The sequence below is a fragment of the Polypterus senegalus genome, chromosome 14 (assembly GCF_016835505.1).
Source record: "Polypterus senegalus isolate Bchr_013 chromosome 14, ASM1683550v1, whole genome shotgun sequence".
Lineage (NCBI taxonomy): Eukaryota > Metazoa > Chordata > Cladistia > Polypteriformes > Polypteridae > Polypterus > Polypterus senegalus.
This window is the reverse complement of record NC_053167.1, coordinates 5,704,600-5,727,369: the sequence shown is the minus strand read 5'-3', so window position 1 is coordinate 5,727,369 and position 22,770 is coordinate 5,704,600. Positions and strand designations below refer to the sequence as shown.

Below are 22,770 nucleotides of genomic sequence, written 5' to 3'. Positions count from 1 at the left end.
ACACAGAAAGCACAGACCTATGAAAAACACCCCTCAGTATGGGCAGATATCAAAAGACAAATGAGACAGATAACTCACACTTCTGTCAGTATGAAGAGTTAATTAATGAACAGACAAGAGATCCTGGTGTTACACAAGAACATCCATTTTCAGATACCCAAGGGCTACAGAAACAGGTTCACAAGTGAGGTAAAAAAATGTGTATGTGTACAAATATGTGGAAGTGTGTTAAAAAATGAAACACAAGAAAACACTGCTTCATATTCCAGGAATTATGGTAAATATGATTTAATTTATACTCTACAACATCAAACAGTATTCAGAAACATTAGAAACTTCCAAAGTCAACTCTCTGGGGTACTCGCACACTCCAGACCAAAACGAAAGTCAAAAAGCTAGCAGAAACAAAATGGAATGCTCTTTTGTAGTTTTATCAACCAAGACAAAAGACTTAAAAAATTATTTAAAAAAATGAAAAAAACACCCAGCAGTCAATCAAAAAGAAAATGCTTCACCTCTTTGAAAAAAATCTTTAAAATTTGGCATAGCCTTTGAACTGGGAATTGAAGATAACAGTTTATGAAATCCTTTATACTGCTTAAATTAATGCCTGAACTCAGGAGATGGTGTATGATAATTTTGAAAAAAGTTCACTTTTAATTAATTTCAAATATGAACTTGATTTTTTTTGAACTTGCAGTTATTTCACAGTTTCACTGTTATTAAGAAGACATGAATCCAATTTGACATAAGGTTACACTGCCCTGCACATTATGCTTGCATAATACAGAATTTAACAGCCGGATACTGGAGTTTCGTTTATAGTGCAGACTTTTTGAAGATGCTGCATTTTATGCTGAGGTTGGGACATTTTCACATATCTAGTAAATATTCTCTTTAATATATAAATTACATTAAACCAGCCATAAAACCACACTAATAAAGTTGAACATTCTAAACAAGTCACCCAAGAGTATTTCTTTCCACTTTTTGGTAAATCCTGGCTGTGGAAACAAAGAATTTACAGTCTTTATGACCTTTTTCTGCCCTAGACAGCTATCAATGGCTAGTACAGATGATTTTGATCATGTGTTTGGCAATTTCAGTTCATTGGGAAAAGTGGTTTTTGTCACACGCTTTTGCCACAGTGTCAATTTAGCCTCATAACTGTTGTGCCAAAAATGCACTCATTAATGATACGTGGCAAGTTTCCTAATTTTTTTTTCCCTTTGTTATGAGCACACACAAATATCATAGGACACGCAGTCTCACTACTTTCTCCAAATGAACAGTAAAATAAAATCAGTTTCTATCTCCTCCAAAGACTGGGTTTATTTTACTGGTGGGACGATTCAAAAACATTTATTTTGTAGTTAAGCATGTGAAAAAACACTGCATAAAGTTTTCAGTTTTCCAAATTGATCTAAGACCAAACAGGGGTACCTATGAAGACAGGTCATCCAGAAAGAACTCTGGATTCAAAATGTGAGCTGTTATGCAGGTCTTGGTCAATTACATAAACATGTCGTCAAATCCTGGTGGTGGCATGTGATCAGGATCTGGGCTGTTAAAAAAAAATAATAATAATAACATTAAAAAAAGATAAAGTAAAGGAAAAAAACACATTTAAAGCATGTTAGAATATAACAGATACCAGCTGTTTTGACAAGACCCTGGGCTAATGCTGACTGATGTACAATCAAATACTGAATAGAGAAACCGCTTACCAAAGCATTCAGAGGAAGGGACAACATTCTTGATGTCACAAAAGGAATTAGGGAAGAGTGGCAGGTTAGGACACCTGATTAGAAACACAACAAGGGAGTTCACAGAAGGGGAGATACCGTACAGAACCTCCAGTGAGATCACTTGAAATTAGGAAGATCTTGAAAACATACAGTGCAATTTTAGAATCAAAGGAAATCAGGGCCTGCTACTGTAGTAACAGCCACAAGATAAGTGCCAATTCTGGCTCCTTTCTCAAAGCGTTGTGCAGGTCTGTATTTTTTTTTTTTTTTATAGAATTCAATTAACAGGAAGATACCTAATTCTACTTAGACATACAGAATATTCAATATGTTCAATAGGTTCAAATGAACAGGTTTTCTTTCTCGAGTGCCATGTTGGATCACAAAATTGGAAAAAGTAATTCATTGTTCAGCAGACTACAACCTCCCACAGCAAGCTGAATTTAAATATGCTGTCATCATACCCGGGTGGATTTCTTCCAACTGGTCCAAATGGATCAAACCGAGCCCCTGGTGGTACTGCACCTGGGGGAAGACGACCAGGAATTCCAGAAGTGGGATTAAAGCCAGGCCTTGGCAGACCGGATCGTAGTGGGTCAAATATCATTCCTCCTTGGCGGCTCCTGCAAAAAAAAAAAAAAAACATTAGCACAACACAATTTTTTCACTTCTGTCACAGGATTTTTGTGGAATTTATTTGTAAGAGCAATCATTTTAAGCTGTCATATGTATCTTAATAACCTTATAATCCACATGTGGTATTTCATATGGTGTGATAAAATCTTGGAACAGAAATCTCCATGCAATAAAAGCCAATAAAGAATCAGAATTAAAAAAAAAGGATACTATCACTTATTAATAAAATGTTTGAATTAAGGGCGGCACGGTGGTGCAGTGGTAGCACTGCTGCCTCGCAGTAAGGAACCCTCCTCCCTGCGTGGAGTTTGCATGTTCTCCCCGTGTCTGCGTGGGTTTCCTCCCACAGTCCAAAGACATGCAGGTTAGGTGCATTGGTGATTCTAAATTGTCCCTAGTGTGTGCTTGGTGTGTGTGTGTGTATGCCCTGTGGTGGGCTGGTGCCCTGCCAGGGATTTCTTCCTGCCTTGCGCCCTGTGCTGGCTGGGATTGGCTCCAGTAGACCCCCGTGACACCGTGTTAGGATATAGCGGGTTGGAAAATGACTTATTTTAAATAAATAGAGACAAAAAGAGATCCCATTGGAGAAGGTCATAAAATAAAATACAGTTTGAGTTAAGAAAATAAATTACTAATACAATAGACAGGTGGTGAATGTTTTATTGATCTGCCAAACTTCAACCTTTTTCCATTTTGATGTAGTGACATTGTAAAGTTGATGAAAGAAAAAAAAAAACTGAAACATAACACTACAAAAGAAAAAAGGGGGCAGCTTCTTTTGTGTGTATTCATGCTTTTTCTGTCCACATTTCCCATCTTACAAAAAAGGTTGTTCTCTTCCTGCTAAATAAAAAGAACTCAATGTACACTGGAGAGGACGGTCATTTATATCCTATTCCTGGGTTAACTCTCCAGGCATTCCAGAAGTCTCTGGTCAGAGATTGCCTACCAAGTTCTTATTCCACCCGACTCCAGTGTCCTCTAGCAGTTCCCTTACATATCTCCTTCCTAATGCCTTTGTTTAGTTTAAGGTCTAAGAGCTACTGCTACTACTGGACTGTCTGACATCCTCTAAATAAAGATGAACCATACTGCTTCCCTCCTGGGTACTTCTGCTGTCATCCACAGGCTAACTGCTATAACTTTGGCAAAATTCCCAACGTCTTCTTCATTGTGAAAAATGTACTGCAGTAAACCATAGATATGCTGGATATATAGCTTGGGATCTCTTTTTCCAAATGTCCCCACAGCAGAATTATCAAAATCCTATGTTTACTGGGCCCATTTCACTTGTTCATCTATGCCCTCTTCCTGATTTTGCCTGGAAATAAACCATATACAGGCATACATTATCATGTTATTTCAGAGTTAAGCAGATCATCACTGATTGAAAGCAGTGAAACTGTTGAACAACACACTTCATGGATTTCTATCCCTGTAAAAAACAAGACTTCCCCATCTGGAACATACTGTACACTGACACTGGATGTATTTCGTTCTATAAAGAACTGAACACCAATTTGTTTTGATTTGCCCATAGAAAAAAAGACAACATTTCTCAAATTTTGACATTTCAAGCCATAAACCAAAACATATTTTGACTAACAACACCTTTCAGAAACAGCTTAAAACTGTGGTAGCATTTTTGCTGCAATATAAAATTTTAAATCTTGTAATCCACTGGGAATACTGTAGCATAACGAAAAGAAAAAAAAAACACATTGTTACTCTTGATTGCAGTGTTACGCAACAATCCTGTACAGTATTATACTTTTGCTGAAAAATTAAATTAAACCAAGAATGGTATCAGTAAATTGGCCAAGAAAAAAACGCCAGTGTGTCAACTTTTTTGGGCTTAAATAAAGAAAGATAAAATAACATACAAGATGTACATTCAAACATGGAAAAGCATTTCAGTAATAAAGCGTTGAGCTCATGGAAATTTAAATGTTATGTGTTACGGGAACTCAAGTCGAATTCCTACATTCCTATTAAAAACTTAAGCCTGATGCTGAAGTGTAGATATAAACTTCAAAATCTAAAATGCCAAAAAATTAGGAAGCCATATATAAGCCGAAAGAGATTTTCAATAAATGAAACAATTTTCAATAGATGCTTAGTTGGTATTAGTTACATTTAGGAAACATGGCAGTGCAGTGGTTGGTTCTGCTACCACAGACATTCAGCATCCTGGATTTGAATCCTGCATCTGTTTGCTGTTTGTCTGAAGACTACATGCACTTTTTCTGTGTCTGTATGGATTTTCTTTTGCAAGCTCTCTGTTTTTCTTGCTGATCTGGTTAATCGCCAATACTACATTAAACCTGTATTAGTGTGGATCTGTGTGTGAGTGAGCCTGTGGACTGGCAACTTGTCCACAATTTCGACTGTTCATCTAATACTGCTTAAATGAGCACTAGCCCTCGTTACCCAGAACTGAATAACCAAGACAGAAATACTGTAGGTGGATGGATGCACCAAGCTAGCTCAAAATGAACACATTAATGACAAAATGGTGCTGCATTTTTCTAAAAAACGTTTTGCTCAAAAAATGTAGTACTTTCGTAGTTGTAATAAAAAGAATTTGCATTGCTTCCTTAATAACTGCTATTTAGAAGGCCATACTTTAAGTGACAGAAGATCTCATGCAAGTTTAATTAGTTGTTTTACAAGCTAATTTTAAGCCAAGTACCATACATGGTTCTCTCTCAGAACCGTGCAATTGTCACACATGATGGGCGAGGTGTGAGGTGTTTAGAGAGAGAGAACAAGATGCTGCAAAGTGCAACATGATAAAGAGGCAAACTGGGGGATGAGTTTGTTTGAGGTTTGCTGTGCCCGTTTTGCTCAAAGAAGAAGTGGCCTCAACAATAAGTTTATGTAAAGTCACTATTTTCAGGTTGGGAGAGATTCTGTTTTCACCATTTTATGCCTTATAAGTGTTTAATCTACCACTGTAAAGAAATAAGGCTTATTTAGCTAAGTTGTTGATATGCTTGGATTCATTTTTATTGTTGTAATACATCAGAATTCTCTTTATTTGCAAGGTACATTAATGTGTACTAGGAATTTGTCTTGATAGTACTGATGCAACATACAAGGATGACATCAAATACAAAAAGATAAAAAATATAATTTGATTATAAGTGCAACACAAAATATCTCTATATTATTAAAAAAAAAATCTTGGGAAGGAGACTAGGGAGACGAGAAGTGAATTCTTGGAAGATAATGTGACGTCCCGCGAGACAAGGCAGTGAGACGTTTAAAACAAGTTCACAGACATCTAACCTAAGCAGTTGCTGGAATGCTTTTGGCAGACACACTTCATGTGCTCCCAGCTCTTAAAAAAACAACAAGCGACAAGCGGAACTCGCAGCTCGCCAATACCAGCAGCAGGCCAGCAGATGATCCGACCACTTCTCCCACTCTAATAATAACCCCCCCCCACCCCCACTTCAAAAGACGAGCAGCAGAGACGCGAAGTGACAAAAGGACAGCTGCTGAACAGGCTTTTAAATGATCAACGCGCAGCAGCAAGCCAGCAAATGATCTGACGGCATCTCCTTAACGTGTGTTCAATCGCAAACCACAACCCCCAACCCTTCACAATGCGAGAAGCATTATACGTCCTGTGAGAAAGAGATTTAACGTGCCCAGAGCCAGAAATAAAGGACAAGTATTTTTTTTAATAAAAGTTTTAAAGTCAAATTAAAAATAATGCATATGTAAAAATGTCCATGAAAATAACAATCTCTTTAAATTGTATATCTGGTAAACCAAACCCAGGGGTGGCCAAGCGAAGTGAGCAGGGGGCAGAGTCCCCTTGTAAAGAGAAAATATGAAAGAAAGAAAAAAGTCCAGATAGTTCAGTGTGCAGGTATACATAGACAATACATAGAAATGCCATCCTGATTAGTCAGAATAACTGCTTAGGTAAAGTTTATATGACATGTCTTAATCACTAAGCCCTTGACAAAAAAATAAATAGAAATGATTGGCTGTTTACAGTCTTTTACTGAAACTTAGCTATTACTAAGCAAACTATGCTAAGTGATCTTAAACATCTTAAGTTTTTCTTATTTGGGCAGAGATGCAAACAATACAACAACATTATATCTCTGCATTTGCATCTGTATTTCTGAGCTATTTTCTTATTGAACCACTGGATGTTGTTGCAGTCTTCTTCAGCAGGATGATGATAAAAACAAACATCCAATACCAGTGAAGCATTCTATGAAATACCGAGGCCTACTACAGTGAAGGCATGAGGTACAAAACAAGTGTCAGCGGATCTGTGAGTAGCTGGGCAGAACCAGCAAGTCACATAGGCCTGAGAAAGCAGGTTGATCATTCAGTAACTATTCAAAGCAATGTTAAACACAGCATATAATTTCAAGTAGGGAAATTAAAGAGGAAACTGGGCCCTACTTTAGAAGAATACATTATCAGCAAATAGAGTGCTTGCTGAAGTAAAGTATTATATCAAATAATATAAATCAGGTGAGAAAGAGATAAAAACAACTTGGAACAACATGCATAACATAGCATTGTGCCAGTACAATTCAAAAATGAAATATTTACAACAAGGTAATATGAAACAAACTCTACTTGTACACATATGCCTTTAAGAATTGGAAATACAACATTAAAACCATCTAATACTCTACTTCTCAATTTCAAAGCTCTCTTGTGCTATTTTGCATTTGGTCTTGATCTGCCTAATGTTCTCTATAACAGTGGCTTGTTAGTCTCGAAGTTGAGGCCTAGTCCTTTTGTTCCTGAATCTTTAATAAGGGGATTTCTGTTCTCAATTGCTTTTTGTCGAGCGAAGGCTCAATCTCTGCTCCAAAGTTCTCAAAGACTTAGCAATGGGCACCTCTTTTGTTTATATACAGTATATATTCTGATGTCTGTCTCTACATCAGTATGGATCTCACTAGATTCTAGTGAGTTTTTAGATATGCTAATGACTGATCAAACAATCGCATTAGTCCTACTTCCTCTCTCATGTCACAATCAGTCTGTACTGATTAAGTCTTTGCAGCATATCATCCTCCTGTATTAATCTCTTCAAATCCTCTAGTAAATATTACGTCAACAGCAGCTTAGCGGATAAGTCCCTGAACATCCATTTAATTTCTCCCTAAACAGATAAACAAATAGAAACTAGTGCCGCCTATGGCAGGAATGTTGAATCAAAAACAGAAGAAGGTGGTAAGATAGTCCAGAAAATCTAAAGATATACTATGGCATGGCAGACATATCGTAGTGATTAGCAGACCTGTAGAACAGAAATAAGGGGAATCAGGAAAGTCTGTGACCATAATCATTTATAAAGCCAATACACATTTTATTCAGTAACATCAGCAAAAACTACTGAAGGAGGACACTAATATGAAACCAGATAAGGTCTACCTACCTGCCCTTTTACACTGCTACATACCCACTTTGAGGTAGAACTTGTAAGCAGCATAATGAAGACAGTCAAACAGATTAAGTATTGAAGTATAAATGATATGAAACCTCCTCCATTTCTACCTTTTCTTACTACGACAAATTATGCGAAGGGATTAAATAGTTGAGAGTCATTATCCCCAAAGTGTTGAAGCAAAAACCTTGATTTTTATCTTTTTTACACATCCAAGTTTTATTCTAAAGAGAATGGAAAATATATGTGCAGCAAACTAATTGCAAAGAGACAGTAAAGTCCAAATTGCTATTTGAAATGAATAGGGGGTAAATTTACAGACTGACATGATTCACTTCTGCACATATATATGGTATTTTAACATTTTAGAACAATTCAATTTTTTAATGTGTATTGACATGTAATTCAAAAAGCACCTACGGCAGGTGCCATGTCTATTTGTCAACATTAAACAATTCGGCTTCCATTGGACCAAGTCAAGGACATTTATTGGGAAAGTTCAATTTTCTCTTTGCCATTTTGAATACATCACATTTCATGAAAACTTCCCATTGAAAGGCACCATATGTAATACATGTTTGTCTGTCGAAGTTAAACGCTTTGACTCCCAATGGATCAATTCTGTTGGAACCTGCTACACATATTCTATAAGGACATTTATTAGGAAAGTTAAATTTTCATGGAGTTAGTTTGAATACAGCATACTGTACAAAAAACTCCCATTGAAAAGAATTCACAAATCTGCAAACGTATCTATCTTAAAACAGAAAAACATTTGTGCAACTTACATTACAGAGTAGTACACTGTTTCAAATTTATCTTGAGAGAGGTTACTTCAACTAGTATATCTTGCACATTTTCCACTTTTAACTGTAAATAGCAAAAGTTCAAAAAAGAGGTCCATAGGGCATAGACGCTCACTGAGCAACATGAACTCAGTAGTTACATTACACCAAAAACAGCCTCATGGATGCATTACCTGCACAATACTTTTCTAGCACCATAATTTATCAGCAAAGCTCAAAACCAGCTCTCTATCACAGACTGAAGCATCCAACAATTTTACCTTTAGACCTCAGCAGAGATTTTAACTTCTCTCAGGTACTTATTTCAAAAATCTTATGTTTGAAAATATGAACTACAATTAGACAGAGAACCTCTATAACTAACAACTAACAATAGAACATCAGTCGATATCACTGGAATTGGAATCTCTACCCATGGGCCATATTTTCAACTACTGTCCATATATTTTTAAATACTGTTTACTTTATTTAATTACTGTTACAAAAATATTTAATACACAAAATTGTGGTGACTCTTTGATTAAGTAAGTAAACACAAAAAGTCAAATGCTTCAACTTTCAAACCAGTTAAGTCCAAGAATGGACTTGAATGTTACGCCATGTGAACATTTTCTAGTTTGTCTGCTCTCTGCACTCCATAAATGGTGAGACAATTGCCTGCCAAGTGGTCATATTAGTAACATGTTTTCTGTTGCAAAGAACTCTGAGTTGTAATGTTTGATTGTAGTAGAGCAAAAGTAATAAAAGCAAGAGAACTTTTAATAACAGAAAGGAAAAAATATGATGCTGAAAAAATAATGTTATCAGAATCATAATCAACACATAATGGGAACATTCACAATTTGGAAAATGCGAAAAAAAAAGTCCCTTTTGTTCTTGGTAATTAGCAACAGAACAGGTTAGTACAGGAAAACAATTACACTGGAAAGTAAAATTATCACTGGTGTAAAGAAAGGATTCTGAAATAACAGATCATCGAAGTTTCCAAAGGGAGGTATGGAAACCATTACTGTGTTGTTTGCTGAGAATTTTGACAACAAAATGATAAAGGTTACAACACAAGATGCAAAATGAGCAGTGGAAATATGAATACTAGATTAAATTTTAATGACAAAGAATAAATCTTTACCTGAACTATGCAAATTTAAAGTGCGGTGAAATTAACACACTGCGTATAAACCCTTGGTTTACAGCTTTGTTTGAAAAGAAGGATGGAGGTGGTGTCACTCTTGACTTGGCTAACTTTATTGGTGCAAGTAATTGCAGCAGCTAAATGATTTTAGACGTGAACAGCAACATGGTAGAATACCTCCAAACTCAGTGCACAGCCCTTCTGATGAACTAAAAGAATTGTCCAAAAAAGGCAATTAATCTTAAATTGACAGATCAAACATACATTTAACCTGCATGAAAGAAACACCAAAAATTCAGCATCTAAAAATGGCTAAGATGGAAAAGCATCTTACACGAATAAATCAAGATTTAGAGGCGAGTTGTGCACAGGTGTGAAGCTGTGATAACATGCAAAAACGTTAGTGACCAGATATTAAACTTTAAGGTCATTTGTCCAAGTACAAAGTACTTCTCCTCACAAGAAAGAGCAATGGACCACAAGGAATATTAACTCTAGATCAGTGGTTCTGAAATTCAGCCTTGGTGGCCCTATGTAGATGCAGGTTTTTTTCCAAAGTGTTTCACAATCAGTGATTCATTTTACTGTTAAGTCTAACTGATCTCTTTTAATTACCTGGTCTTTCTCATCTTCTCTTACTCTGCATTCAGAAAAGCACAGAAGTCTGATTTGTACTTTTAGTTTAGAAGACAAACAGAAACATTTGTATTTTGCATAGACTTTAAATCCTTAACTCTGTTTTCTTGTTTTCCTATTAATGTGCCTTTTTTCTGTAGTTTTCTCCCTTAATTGTGTCTTAATAATGACAATGAACAAAAAGCAGAGCAGACACCTGGGCAAATGACACTGAATGTTTAAAGGTGGCAGCTAATTCAGCGCCATAATCAACTAATGTCCTCAATAGTAAATAATAGGTTAACTAACCAGAAATGCAAAATAAAAATAATCACAAAAATCTTGAAAACCCAGTTAAAAAAATACAAAATTATTCCCATGTGACATACATTCATTCTAATAAAAATTCATCAAACTTAACCTTGCTTAATTACTTGACTTTGAGACCCTCTGTTCTTGATAAATTACTACATAAATTTAACATTAAAGGTGACATTCTGTACTTTTGTTTCCTATGCACCTTTAATCTCAAATCCATATATCAAATCAGTGTCCTTATATACCTGGCATAGTGTAAATGTACATAACAATCAGTGACTCTGCCAACATCTTGATGTCTTTTAACTTACAAAAAAGAATACACAGTAGTCTAAAGATGAAGTCAATATGAGCATACAAATACAATCCTAAAAACATGGATTACCACTTAATTGAATAAATAACACAAATAAACTTATAACCATGCACAAAAATGTGTGACCCGACATTTGCGCGATATACATATGCACGCCGACAAAATCGCACAGACAAAATCGCGAAAAGTTTCATTAAATATGAACTACTAGTTTAAAGCATATATAATAATGTTTATTTTAGAAGTCAATATTATGAGACGCGGCATGCCATCAACACGGCACGCAGATAGTCCTTAAGATCACGCCTTGCATACGTAGGAAGAATTGCAGCAAGGGCGTCCCACTCTCTTGGCCTCTCTCGCGATTTTGTCGGCACGCATTTGTCAAAAACCAGCTAGTGGGTTTGTCGGTGCTCATCTGTCCGTTGCGGTTTTGTCGGGGCACATATGTCTATCGCGCTTTTGTCGGTGAACCCAAAAATGAACGAATTACAAAATCCAGCTGCAAATATACAGCTCCTGAAAACATTTGCAAAACTCTCTTATATTAAATCCTTTTTTCCTTACCCAAAAGGGTCCAGATCAGATCCCCCAACTGCAAATGGTCCCATGGGATCAGGCCTGAAAAACAAAACAATGGTCTGATAAGAAAGAATATCTTTTAATTTTATCCATTTTAACATTTGTATTTAATTTTATGCATTGCTGAAAGTGAGCTTTTTAAGACATTATTTGCCCAACAAAATGATAAAAAGGCAACTGACACAAGATGCATAATTATTCACATACCAAACTCTAGGATTTGAAAAGACTGATGTATTCAGAATGGACCAGTTCCCTTATGATTTTGGAGTTGAACCAAACTGAATTGAATTTTATGATAAGTGGTTCCATTTGATCCCATGATATTTCACAGAAGCTCCAAGCTGCACAAGAAAGCTAATGTATACAAAAGAGACTCAATTATTCTAAAATATACGACTTTTTTCCTAAAGTCTGTAAATAATACACTTGGGAAGCATGGATAACACTTGCTATTTAATTAAGCCCTCTGCAGATTAGTGATGTATAATAAACCATATTCTTTCCTATTGCTTGTTGCATGCCTGTTATTAATAGATGATTTTAGCGGCCATATTACCTCCAGGACTTTAATAGGAGTTATGAATATCAGCTCCTTTTTTATCAAAATCCTTTATAGTTTTAAAACACCCTTCCATAAACTGGCCAAACCAGCTGGAAAGTTCTTTTTTTATTGTTTCAGCCAGGACCCCCCACAACTTGGGTTTGAATGGCTCTTATGTCTGTTTTGATCATATTACATGTTAACACATATTGTTCATTTAATTTCTTCATCTCAAAGTATTTTTTGCTATATTCTGTGTGTTTTGTGGGTGGTCCGCCCATCACCATCAATGGATTGCCTTCAGCACTCCAAAGGCCAAGGAAAACCCACAAGCCCTTGTGGTTCAATGAATGTACTGGCATTTTTTTTTTTTTGTTTCTCTTTTTATTATTGCTGTTTTTGATTTTGACTTCTGTTCTCTGTTTTTTGACCACTTTTTGTATTGTGCATTGGGACACTGCTTGCTACGGGACTGCCTACTTTAGGCAACTACTTTTGCCTTTTGTACTCTTTGGAGCTCCACTGTTTTTCAGAGCTTTTGTGAAAATAAATCTTTTTTATTTCTAAAGGTTCAACGTTTAGCCACCCATTAATAGCCAGGATTTGATGGTGTCCTAACCAACCCCCTGTTACAAATCCCCCATCTCTAGTGGACATTTCTGAGTCTTTTTGGGACTTTCTGTTTAGGAACTCTCTACTACACAACATATTGTAATGGCTGGACCCTTTTGATCCCAAAAACAAAGATCTGCTTAAAATAAACATGGTATTAAATTACAATTGCTAAATTTTCACAGAGTTTTACAAATTCAGTATATAGAATTATAACATACTAATGTGTCACTTTCTTTAGGTGAATGAGAAGATAATGGAGATTATATTGGACAGCTAATTAAAAAAAAAAAAAAGAGTTCTGTTATAATCTTGGCACACATTACATGAGTATGCTCTTAATCCAAACTCTTGGATGAACAAAGGAGACAAGTATGGAATAGAAAAACGAGGAGTACCTTTATCTGAAAACTTTTGTTCCCTGGCGAAAATCTTCGTTCACCAATGTTGCGTATTACAAAGTTAAGCATGATGATGAATGAAAGATTCTAGGAAGGAATGATTTAAACAGCAGACTGACCCTGTTAACATTTATCAGAGCAGGATAACAGAATTTGACAATGGATAGTGTATCCCACACAGTACATCCTCCCCAGCCCATAAATCATCAGCACATTTCAATTAAACTGCAAATTAAGGTCTGATTATTTCATGTTGCAAATGGTGACCCCATCTAATTAAACCCATAAAATAATGCTCAATTAAATATGTGACTGATGTGTAACATCATGTAAAAATGAAATATAAAAGTAAACATGAATACGGGAATTACAGCTGCAACTCTGCATTTTGCTGACAAGGCAACAGATTGACTACAGAATTCCATATAAATGGTCATGACTGCATTCTATAGCTTCTATAGCAGAGGGCTGTTAGAAATTTATTTAAAAAACAGTCAATCTTCATTTTGTACAGCTCTTTTATAGTGAAGCCACTTAAAAAGAATAATGTGATACATAAAAATTGAAAGAAATAAATGCAGTCTTTATAGAGTAGTCTTCCTAATGGACACACTCATAAAGCACTTTATGTTTGAATGATGAAGAATACCTCATTACCAAGCCAGTTAATAAAGTGGAAGAAAGTAATTCACACGGCTGGAACTCTATTACATGGGCTTATTTGTGTTTAAATATGCTTATTAAAATTTCTAAAGGATTCAACAAATAAATCTAAGATAGGACACTTAATATAGTTGAGAAAAAAATCACTAGGGAAGATGTGCACAGTAAATATTCTTATGGTTATGTTGACTGTGGGAGGAAGGCAGCAATACTGCTCACAATCTCCTTCCTAATACAGCAGACTGCAGTCACAGATAGGATAACAAATAAACTTTTTAATGTTTTTTAAATCCTCTGGACGAGCATATTCTACAAGTCAATACTCAAGGAATACAAGCCACAAACGGACAGCTTTTTTTCCAGACATTTTGGATGTGACCTTATCATAACAGGTGAGTCTATTATATGTAGAAAGCTGTGTAGCTAAACCAACCTGCAAAGTGTGACACAGACCAAGTGGGCCAATACAACATTTTCAATGTACACAAACCTTGGGCTCAACAATGAATATTTGGATTAGGGATAAATACTGACTGGTGAAGGTGGATGAGTTTAAATACTTGGGATCAATAGTACAGAGTAATGGGGATTGTGAAGAAAGGCGAAAAAGACAGTGCAGGCAGGGCGGAATGGGTGGAGAAGAGTGTCAGGAGTGATTTGTGACAGACAGGTATCAGCAAGAGTCAAAGGGAAGGTCTACAGGACGGTAGTGAGACCAGTTGTGATATATGGACTGGAAACGGTGGCACTGACCAGAAAGCAGGAGACAGAGCTGGAGGTAGCAGAGTTAAAGATGCTAAGATTTGCACTGGGTGTGACGAGGATGGACAGGATTAGAAATGAGGACATTAGAGGGTCAGCTCAAGTTAGAGGGTTGGGAGACAAAGTCAGAGAGGCGTGATTGAGTTGGTTTGGACATGTGCAGAGGAAAGATGCTGGGTATATTGGGAGAAGGATGCTAAGGATAGAGCTGCCAGGGAAGAGGAAAACAGGAAGGCCTAAGCGAAGGTTTATGGATGTGGTGAGAGAGAACATGCAGGTGATGGGTGTAACTGAACAAGATGCAGAGGACAGAAAGATATGGAAGAAGATGATCCGCTGTGGAAACCCCTAATGGGAGTAGCCGAAAGAAGAAGAAGACTGACTGGAAGAAAGATAGCAATGCATCGGTGAGGCAGCATTTTTCAACAACATTATATCTGTCGGTGATACCAAAGGCTTGGCTTTTATAAGCATTGATTATTCATAGCCAGACATTTCTACTGCTCTTTGTGATTTGCCATGCAGGGACTACTAGATATCTTTAACCTATGCCAGTCTTCAGCTTCTAATTTGGATGTGACCTTGAAGCCATGTTGAAACATTAGGAAAGAAAATTAGGACAAGTACATTACAAAACAGAATTAAGCATTCCATTGATCCTATGTTGAGAACACACCACATCAGTATGGAATTTGTCTTTTAATTAAGTCAGCAAGGCATGCTACAAAGGAAATTGCTTAATTCATACCCTTACCCAGACTACTCATACGTATTATACTTGAGAGCATATGAGAGGAGTGGTGACCAAGACAGCACAGAATAACTGACACAACTTGAATAAATCCACCAACAGCACGCTAAATTTGGCATAATTTAGTAAAAAATGATAAATGCTTATGCAGTGAACCACGAGGCCCAGCTAATCTAACTAATATCTGTATTTGTTCAGTGCTACTGGGAGGCCAAGTACTGAACAGCAGGACAATCATAATGCACCAATGTGAAACTGTTTACTTATGTATACAGTAACTGATCCCTTAAGTTTAATGTGGCTTCTCTGGCTGGAAGGTGTATGCACTACTTCTCAATCTATATGCTTCTGTTAGGTCAGATTATATCAGGGCACAATGTGAGCTACAACAGTAATGCTGATGACACACAGCTGTACTTATCAATAGCACCTGATGACCCAGATTCTCTTGATTCACTAACACAATGTCTGACTTGTATCTCAGAATGGATGAATAGTAACTTTCTCAAGTTAAATAAAGAGAAAACTGAAATCTTAGTGATTAGCAATAATGGATACAATGGGGCTATTAGAAATAAACTGGATACATTAGGATTAAAAGTCAAGACGGAGGTAAAAAGCTTAGGGGTAATTGTTGACTGTAATCTAAATTTTAAATTGCATATTAATCAGATCACTAGGACAACATTTATTCACCTAAGAAACATAGCTAAAGTTAGACCTCTTATATCACCATGTTCAATTTATCATAATAACTATTCATGGTGGCTCTAAAATCGCACTGACCCCTACTCTCTCTTCTGTTTCTTTTTCCGGTTTCTTTGTGGTGGTGGCCTGCGCCACCTCCACCTACTCAAAGCATCATGATGCTCCAACAATGATGGATGGATTAAAAGGCAGAAGTCAACGTGAACATCATTTTCAAGTCCTTCCGTAAGAAAACCAAAGAGGACTGTTTCATTTATGTTACGTAGAATGCCCAGAGGGGACTGGGTGGTCTAATGGTCTGGAATCCCTACAGATTTTATTTTTTTCTCCAGCCGTCTGGAGTTTCTTTTTGTTTTTTCTGTCCACCCTGGCCATTGGACCTTACTCTTATTCTATGTTAATTAATGTTGACTTGTTTTATTTTCTTATTGCGTCTTTTATTTTTCTATTCTTTATTATGTAAAGCACTTTGAGCTACTGTTTGTATGAAAATGTGCTATATAAATAAACTAGCAGAATACCCGCGCTTCGCAGCGGAGAAGTAGTGTGTTAAAGAAGGTACGAAAAAGGAAAAATTTTAAAAATAACGTAACATGGTTGTTAATGTAATTGTTTTGTCATTGATATGAGTGTTGTTCTCATATCTATCTATATACATATATATCTCTATCTGTCTATATATATATATATATATATATATATATATATATATATATATATATATATATATATATATATATATATATACCTGGCTTGGCAGGAGAAGTAGTGTGTTAAAGAAGGAAAGAGAAAGAAAAGGAAACATTTTGAAAATAACGTAACATGATTGTCAATGTAATTGTTTTGTCACTGTTATGAGTGTCGCTGTGATATATATATATATATAGCAAAATACCCACGCGCATGCGATGTCATGTGTTAAAGAAGTTATGAAAAAGAAAAGGAAACATTTTAAAAATAATGTAACATGATTGTCAAAGTAATTGTTTTGTGTATTTGGCAGCAGCGTCACAAAGTTGTTTTCGGTAGCTGCATCAGAAAATGTACCACGACGTCTGACACGCCTCCTTTTTACTGTTTTCTCACAGCTTGGATTGCTGCTGTCATATATATACACACACACACACACATACATACATACATACATACATACATACATACATATATATATATATATATATATATATATACATATATATACACATACATATCTTCATATCTACATATCTATATACTGTACATATACACACACATACCTATCTACATCATATATACACACACATACATACACACACACAAATTATATATATGTGTGTATGTTGTATATATATATATATGTGTGTGTGTGTATATATATATATATATATATATATATATATATACACATACATATACTTGTGTGTATGTTTGTATGTGTCTATATGTGTGTGTGTAGGTTTGGTCACTGAGTGCAAGGGAAAAATAATAAATTATAGTCTATAAGTTATTAAACAGTAAAACATTAACGTTTTAAGAAGTACAGGTACATTGAAATTACATTTTCTATGTGAATGTTCAAATTTGTGCCTCTGGTAATGTGCCTTACCGGCATTTAAAGAAAATTAGTTTTGTGTCCTCTGCAGTGTTAAGAGAAAGGCTTTGGTTTGGGATAAAAGTAAAAAGGTGTAAAGAAAGGAAAGTTGCCTTTTCTTTTATATAGTATAGAGATGTGTTCGCTGATGTTATGATCGCCTTTTGGGGACAGTCGCGGTGGGTCTTGTGTAGACTGGTAAAACGTCCCCGCCATTAATCGGCTGTGATGGCACTGTCAGTCCTCCACTCCTGTGCGTGTCTTCATAATCCGAGCTGAGGACCTCATAATCGTATACGTGCAAAAGAAAGCCTTAATATTATTTTGCCGTGGTGTAGAAAAGGGGTCCCGTGTTTGCACTTGTCTGGGCTATAGCACAGGGGGAGGATGAAAAAAATTAAAAGTGCTCACTTTGACTTAAGGCAGAAGCGCAGTCAGCGTCTCAAAGGCCGGCACAGCTATGCGCGCGCTGGCTGCTCGACTTTTGCTGGGCAGGAGACCCCAGTTTTGCAGACACGTTCATGATATCAAAAGTCTCAGCGCTCTTTGGAGGTCATTCATATATATATATATAGCAAAATGCCCGCGCCATGCAGCGGAGAAGTAGTGTGTTAAAGAAGTAATGAAAAAGAAAAGGAAACATTTTAATAATAACGTAACATGATTGACATTGTCATGAGTGTTGCTGTCATATATATGCCTGCCTAAATAAGTCACCCTCGCTTTGCTCTTACTTTTTTACCGTTCATTTAATCATGGCTAGTGGCGGAAAAATTATAAAATGGAAGGAGGATGGCTTTACCAAAACAATTATTGATGGCGAATCGATTATTCATAAAGCTTGAATTGGTGATCTGTTTTCTATGTTAACCTCATATTTTTTCATACTTCTTCTCAAACTAAGGTGGTGCGAGGGTAAAATGAATCGGGATGCGCTGATCAATGTAATCGGTGTACCAGGAAATCATGCATTGACAAAAGCTCCCCTTTGCTTGTAATGCAAAGTGTGATTAAATGCATTATTTTTTACAGCGTTATGGAGCACATGCATCGAAGCTTCTCAGCTGTGCTTGTGCTAAGAAAAGGAAAGATTTTAAAAATAATGTAACACGATTGTCAATGTGACCTTTTGTAAGTAGTGCCTGGAGGATTCAGTGTGGAGAAACTCTAGCGACAGCGTGTGATTAACTTGTGGATTTTTCTGTGAGTATTTGGTGGCAGTCTGACGAAGTTTCTTCGAAAGACGGCGTTAACTGAGCTCAGCTCAGAGCGAAATGAGGTAAATGGGAGGAGATGATAACGTGACTCCCCCACCCGCCTTAACTGTCAATCCCCCACAAACACAGTCTCTCGGAATTCGCATAAGCACACCCCTTCACCTACAATTTTAACTTAGTTACAAAGTGATCAAAACTCTCGTTTATATCCTGCGTCCTCTCATTAAACTTGTATCCCGCATTACCTGTGGGCATGTGAAATGCCAGCGGTAGCCTGTCTATGAACTTAATTTAAAGTTTAGGTTTACACCTTGCTTTCTTTCCGAGGTAGCAGCACTCATGAATATGGTAGTATATGTCACTCACTCGCTTCTTATTGTTTCATTGCCTTCTCAATTATATAATACATGTTTTCTTAAACGCTTTTTGGAGGTATTCCTGGTTTTCTACGCACTGCATTGACAGTCAGGTCACGTGATTACGTGGGAGGCGTGATCATGTCACACGAAACTCGGCCCCACGTCTTTCCAGCTCAACTCTGTTACAGTTAATGGAGAAAAATACCTTCCAGTTATAACCATTAGGCGTAGAATTTCGAAATGAAACCTGTCCAACTTTTGTAAGTAAGCTGTAAGGAATGAGCCTGCCAAATTTCAGCCTTCTACCTACACGGGAAGTTGGAGAATTAGTGATGAGTCAGTGAGTGAGTGAGTGAGTGAGTGAGTGAGTGTGTGTGAGGGCTTTGCCTTTTATTAGTATAGATTATGTTGTTGTTGCACTATTATATCTGAAATGCAAAACAGCCAAGGAAAGCATTTATCCAGGACAAAAGATCATAAATACTTGAGCCTACCTAATGACACACATCCCTACTGGCCCAAGAGGTACATCAAGGTAGCAAAAGACTGGCATAAATTAGGCTGATAAAGAAGCCCAATGTTTCGGCCATTTCATTCAACCAAAGACCACAATGGATCAGAGACTAGTCAACTTACTAAGAGAAAGATCCATCTGGTTATCCAGGCATATTGGGTGCCTAGACTCCAAACAAGATGAACTACTACTCATACAGGTTACACAGGTATTATTTTGTCACATTCATTTTGCTTTGCTTCTGTTTTGGACACATTTAGAAACTTTGACTACTAAATTATGCCTCATTTTCACTTTGAAGAGGCAGAATGTCCGGAGCTACTATGTAGAAAAGATGGGTGCTTCGTAGACATCTATGCAGATGTCAACAGGAATCACTCTGCTTATGGCACTTAGAAACATTCTCCATGTGTCTGAGATTAGGAGATCTCCTTTACTTCATGCTGTAACGAGCTGCTTCTGAGGCCAAGACATTGCAGGTTTGCAGTGGACCACAGTGCAAATGTGTCAACTGAGATAGCTTGGGGTGTGAATCCAAGGCAAAAACACAAGCATTGATGTACTTCTCAATTCTCACAAAGACATTCTGCCAAAGGTTATCTCTCTATACTTTATGATCTTTCATGTACTACACTCTCTTCTGCATCTTATTTATCCACATGAAAGGTTTCTAATCTACAGGTCACTTCACCAGAATGATTTTATATCTGCTAGACATCCGCAATCTGCATCCTTCAAGACAATTTCTTTTAAAACTGCTTTGCATACTTGAAGTGTGTACCTTTGGGCCAGATGACTCTGCCAGAAGCTAAGTAAACACTTCCCTTAATTTCCTTCTGCTGTTTAAGATAGTGACCTTTACATACAGTTCACCAAATGGAGACGACGTTTTGTGTTATCCATGTGTTTTATGTCTTCACTCTGCCTGGTTTCTTCCAATTTCTTAATGATCGCCTGTACACACCTTGAAAACCTGGTTTGGCAAGCTATTGCTCACTGACTATAACCTTGTTAATACTTAACTATGACTTTATACATATCAATGTACTAACTTAATTGTTTATAAAACTTTCCCATACGGCAGCTTAGTATTTGTAGTTAACGTCGCAGGCACTCAGTTATTTGTTAAACTGTAATAACACTGTGGTTTGGCTAATCTCTTCATCATTACTTGAATCAGATGTGCTGGTAGTGGACATAAGAAAAAAAAAAAATCATTGAATGGCTGAGGTGCCAAACTTGCCTCATAAGGTATGAAAATATTTTTTAGAAATCTTGTTACTTTTTGTTGAATAAATATTTATTTATATTAATTCTAATGTTATATAGAATTTTGATATGCAAATAAATATCAACTATCTTTAAAAATAATTTCCATTTTCGTTTATGACATTTGCACCACAATATAAGCGATCTAGAATGTGTAACAAAAACTGTTGCAGTGAAGGTTTAGGAACTAATAAGTACTGTTCATAACCCCACTTTGAACTGTATGTCTAAAGGATTTATATAAAAAAAGAAACAACATGATCCCAATTTTGCCTATAAAAGGTCCAGAAATGCGTAGCATTAGCTTCTTGAGGATGCAAATCTGTACAAAGTGCTTTAATTATCTGCTGTATGTACACTGACTAACAAGTAAACCGCATGTCTGCCACTAACAACATCTTTCCACTAAATGACAATGACACAATTTGTAAGAAAGCCTGAGTTTGGGTGTAAAAGGTTAATATTAAATTTGCTAAAAGGCAAGTGAGGTAGAAGAATAATTATTTGTGGTGGCAGTGTTATAAAATCGGGTGAACTGTATTTTGTTCTATAGCAAAAGAACTGATGAACAGACAAGCCAATTTATACTGACAATGATTTACCTTTACTAAACATTTTAAAAACCTAGCTAAAAAAAGAAACTTCCAAATGATATTTAGAATCAAAATCCTCACCCAGTTGGAGACACATCTTGGCTATCGTTAAGACAAATAATTAGCACTTTTACTTGCTCAGGTGTCTGTGGAAAGCCTAGATATCTCCATCTGTGATCATCAGTTGCTACTGGTACACAGTGGAGTCTGTCCTCAATGGCTGCATTACAGCTTGGTACGAGACCAGCTCAGCTCAGGACAGACAAGCACTATGGAGATTCCTGTTATACAGTTAGATTCTGTTCAGAACATATGTAACACACACTGCCTCAGAAAGGCTAACAGCGTTACTAAAGACATAAGCTTTCTTCTAAATGAACCTTACTCCCACTTCCATTCCAGCATGTGGTACAGAAGCATTAGTTTACACAACTAGATTTATATATAGCTTAAAATGCTACTCATTGGCCACTCGTACAAAAAATGTATGGGTGTTTTTTTTTACATATATCGTTTGATAATCAAAATTAATATTGTGTTTTATTTGTTGTCTGTTGTTAATATTGTACTCTTGTCACATGCCTGTAGGAGGATTACAAGTTAACAATCTTAATGAATTTTCAGTAAAAAGATTGTGTGCAGTTTTCATGTCTTGCCCAGGTTGCCAAGATAAGCTATATCCACCTTTCCCAAAGGCAGATTTGTTTAAAAAAAAAAAAAAGAATCTCCCTCAAATTTTTGATCAATTTTATCCCTCATCAATTTCTTACACCCTTTCCATCTTGTTCTTTCATTGCACTTCTATCATGTGCTATCACACCAATTAAATCCTAGCACTGTGAAATTACATAGTATGTAAAACTGAAATAATGACTGCAGTGAACATCAAGTCTAATTACATCCATTCCGTTTGCATATCTGTAACATCAATTAGCCATTCATTTTTATGAAAACTGTGTATGAAGATCTCTTTTCTCCCATTTGCTATAGTTTCTGTGTGAGTTTTTAGGTACATAAAGTGACACAATAAACAGAAAGTGTCATCTATCCGTTTGTAATTATGAAACTGGCTCAATCCACCTAAAGGTTGTGGAGTCAGAATCCTACATGTGCAGCACTGGGCACATGGCAGGAGCCAACAATGGATGGGGTATTAGTCTATCACAGTACACACTCTTACAAAAACACAAACATTCACAGGGACCTACTGAGATCATCAATCA

The 22,770-nt window shown here is 36.4% G+C and overlaps 1 protein-coding gene across 1 annotated transcript in view; it reads right to left on the bottom strand.

The window, feature by feature from the left end:
- Positions 1 to 261: 261 nt before the first annotated feature.
- Positions 262 to 22,770, bottom strand: part of psmf1 (proteasome inhibitor subunit 1) — a 53,154-nt gene continuing 30,645 nt past the window's right edge. Inside the window, exons 5-7 of the mRNA XM_039734823.1 lie at positions 11,570 to 11,623; positions 2,213 to 2,371; positions 262 to 1,564 (exon numbers count right to left, since the gene is read on the bottom strand). Coding sequence (XP_039590757.1) covers positions 1,513 to 1,564; positions 2,213 to 2,371; positions 11,570 to 11,623 — 265 coding nt within the window. The 3' untranslated portion in view covers positions 262 to 1,512. The remainder of the gene's footprint in view (positions 1,565 to 2,212; positions 2,372 to 11,569; positions 11,624 to 22,770) is intronic.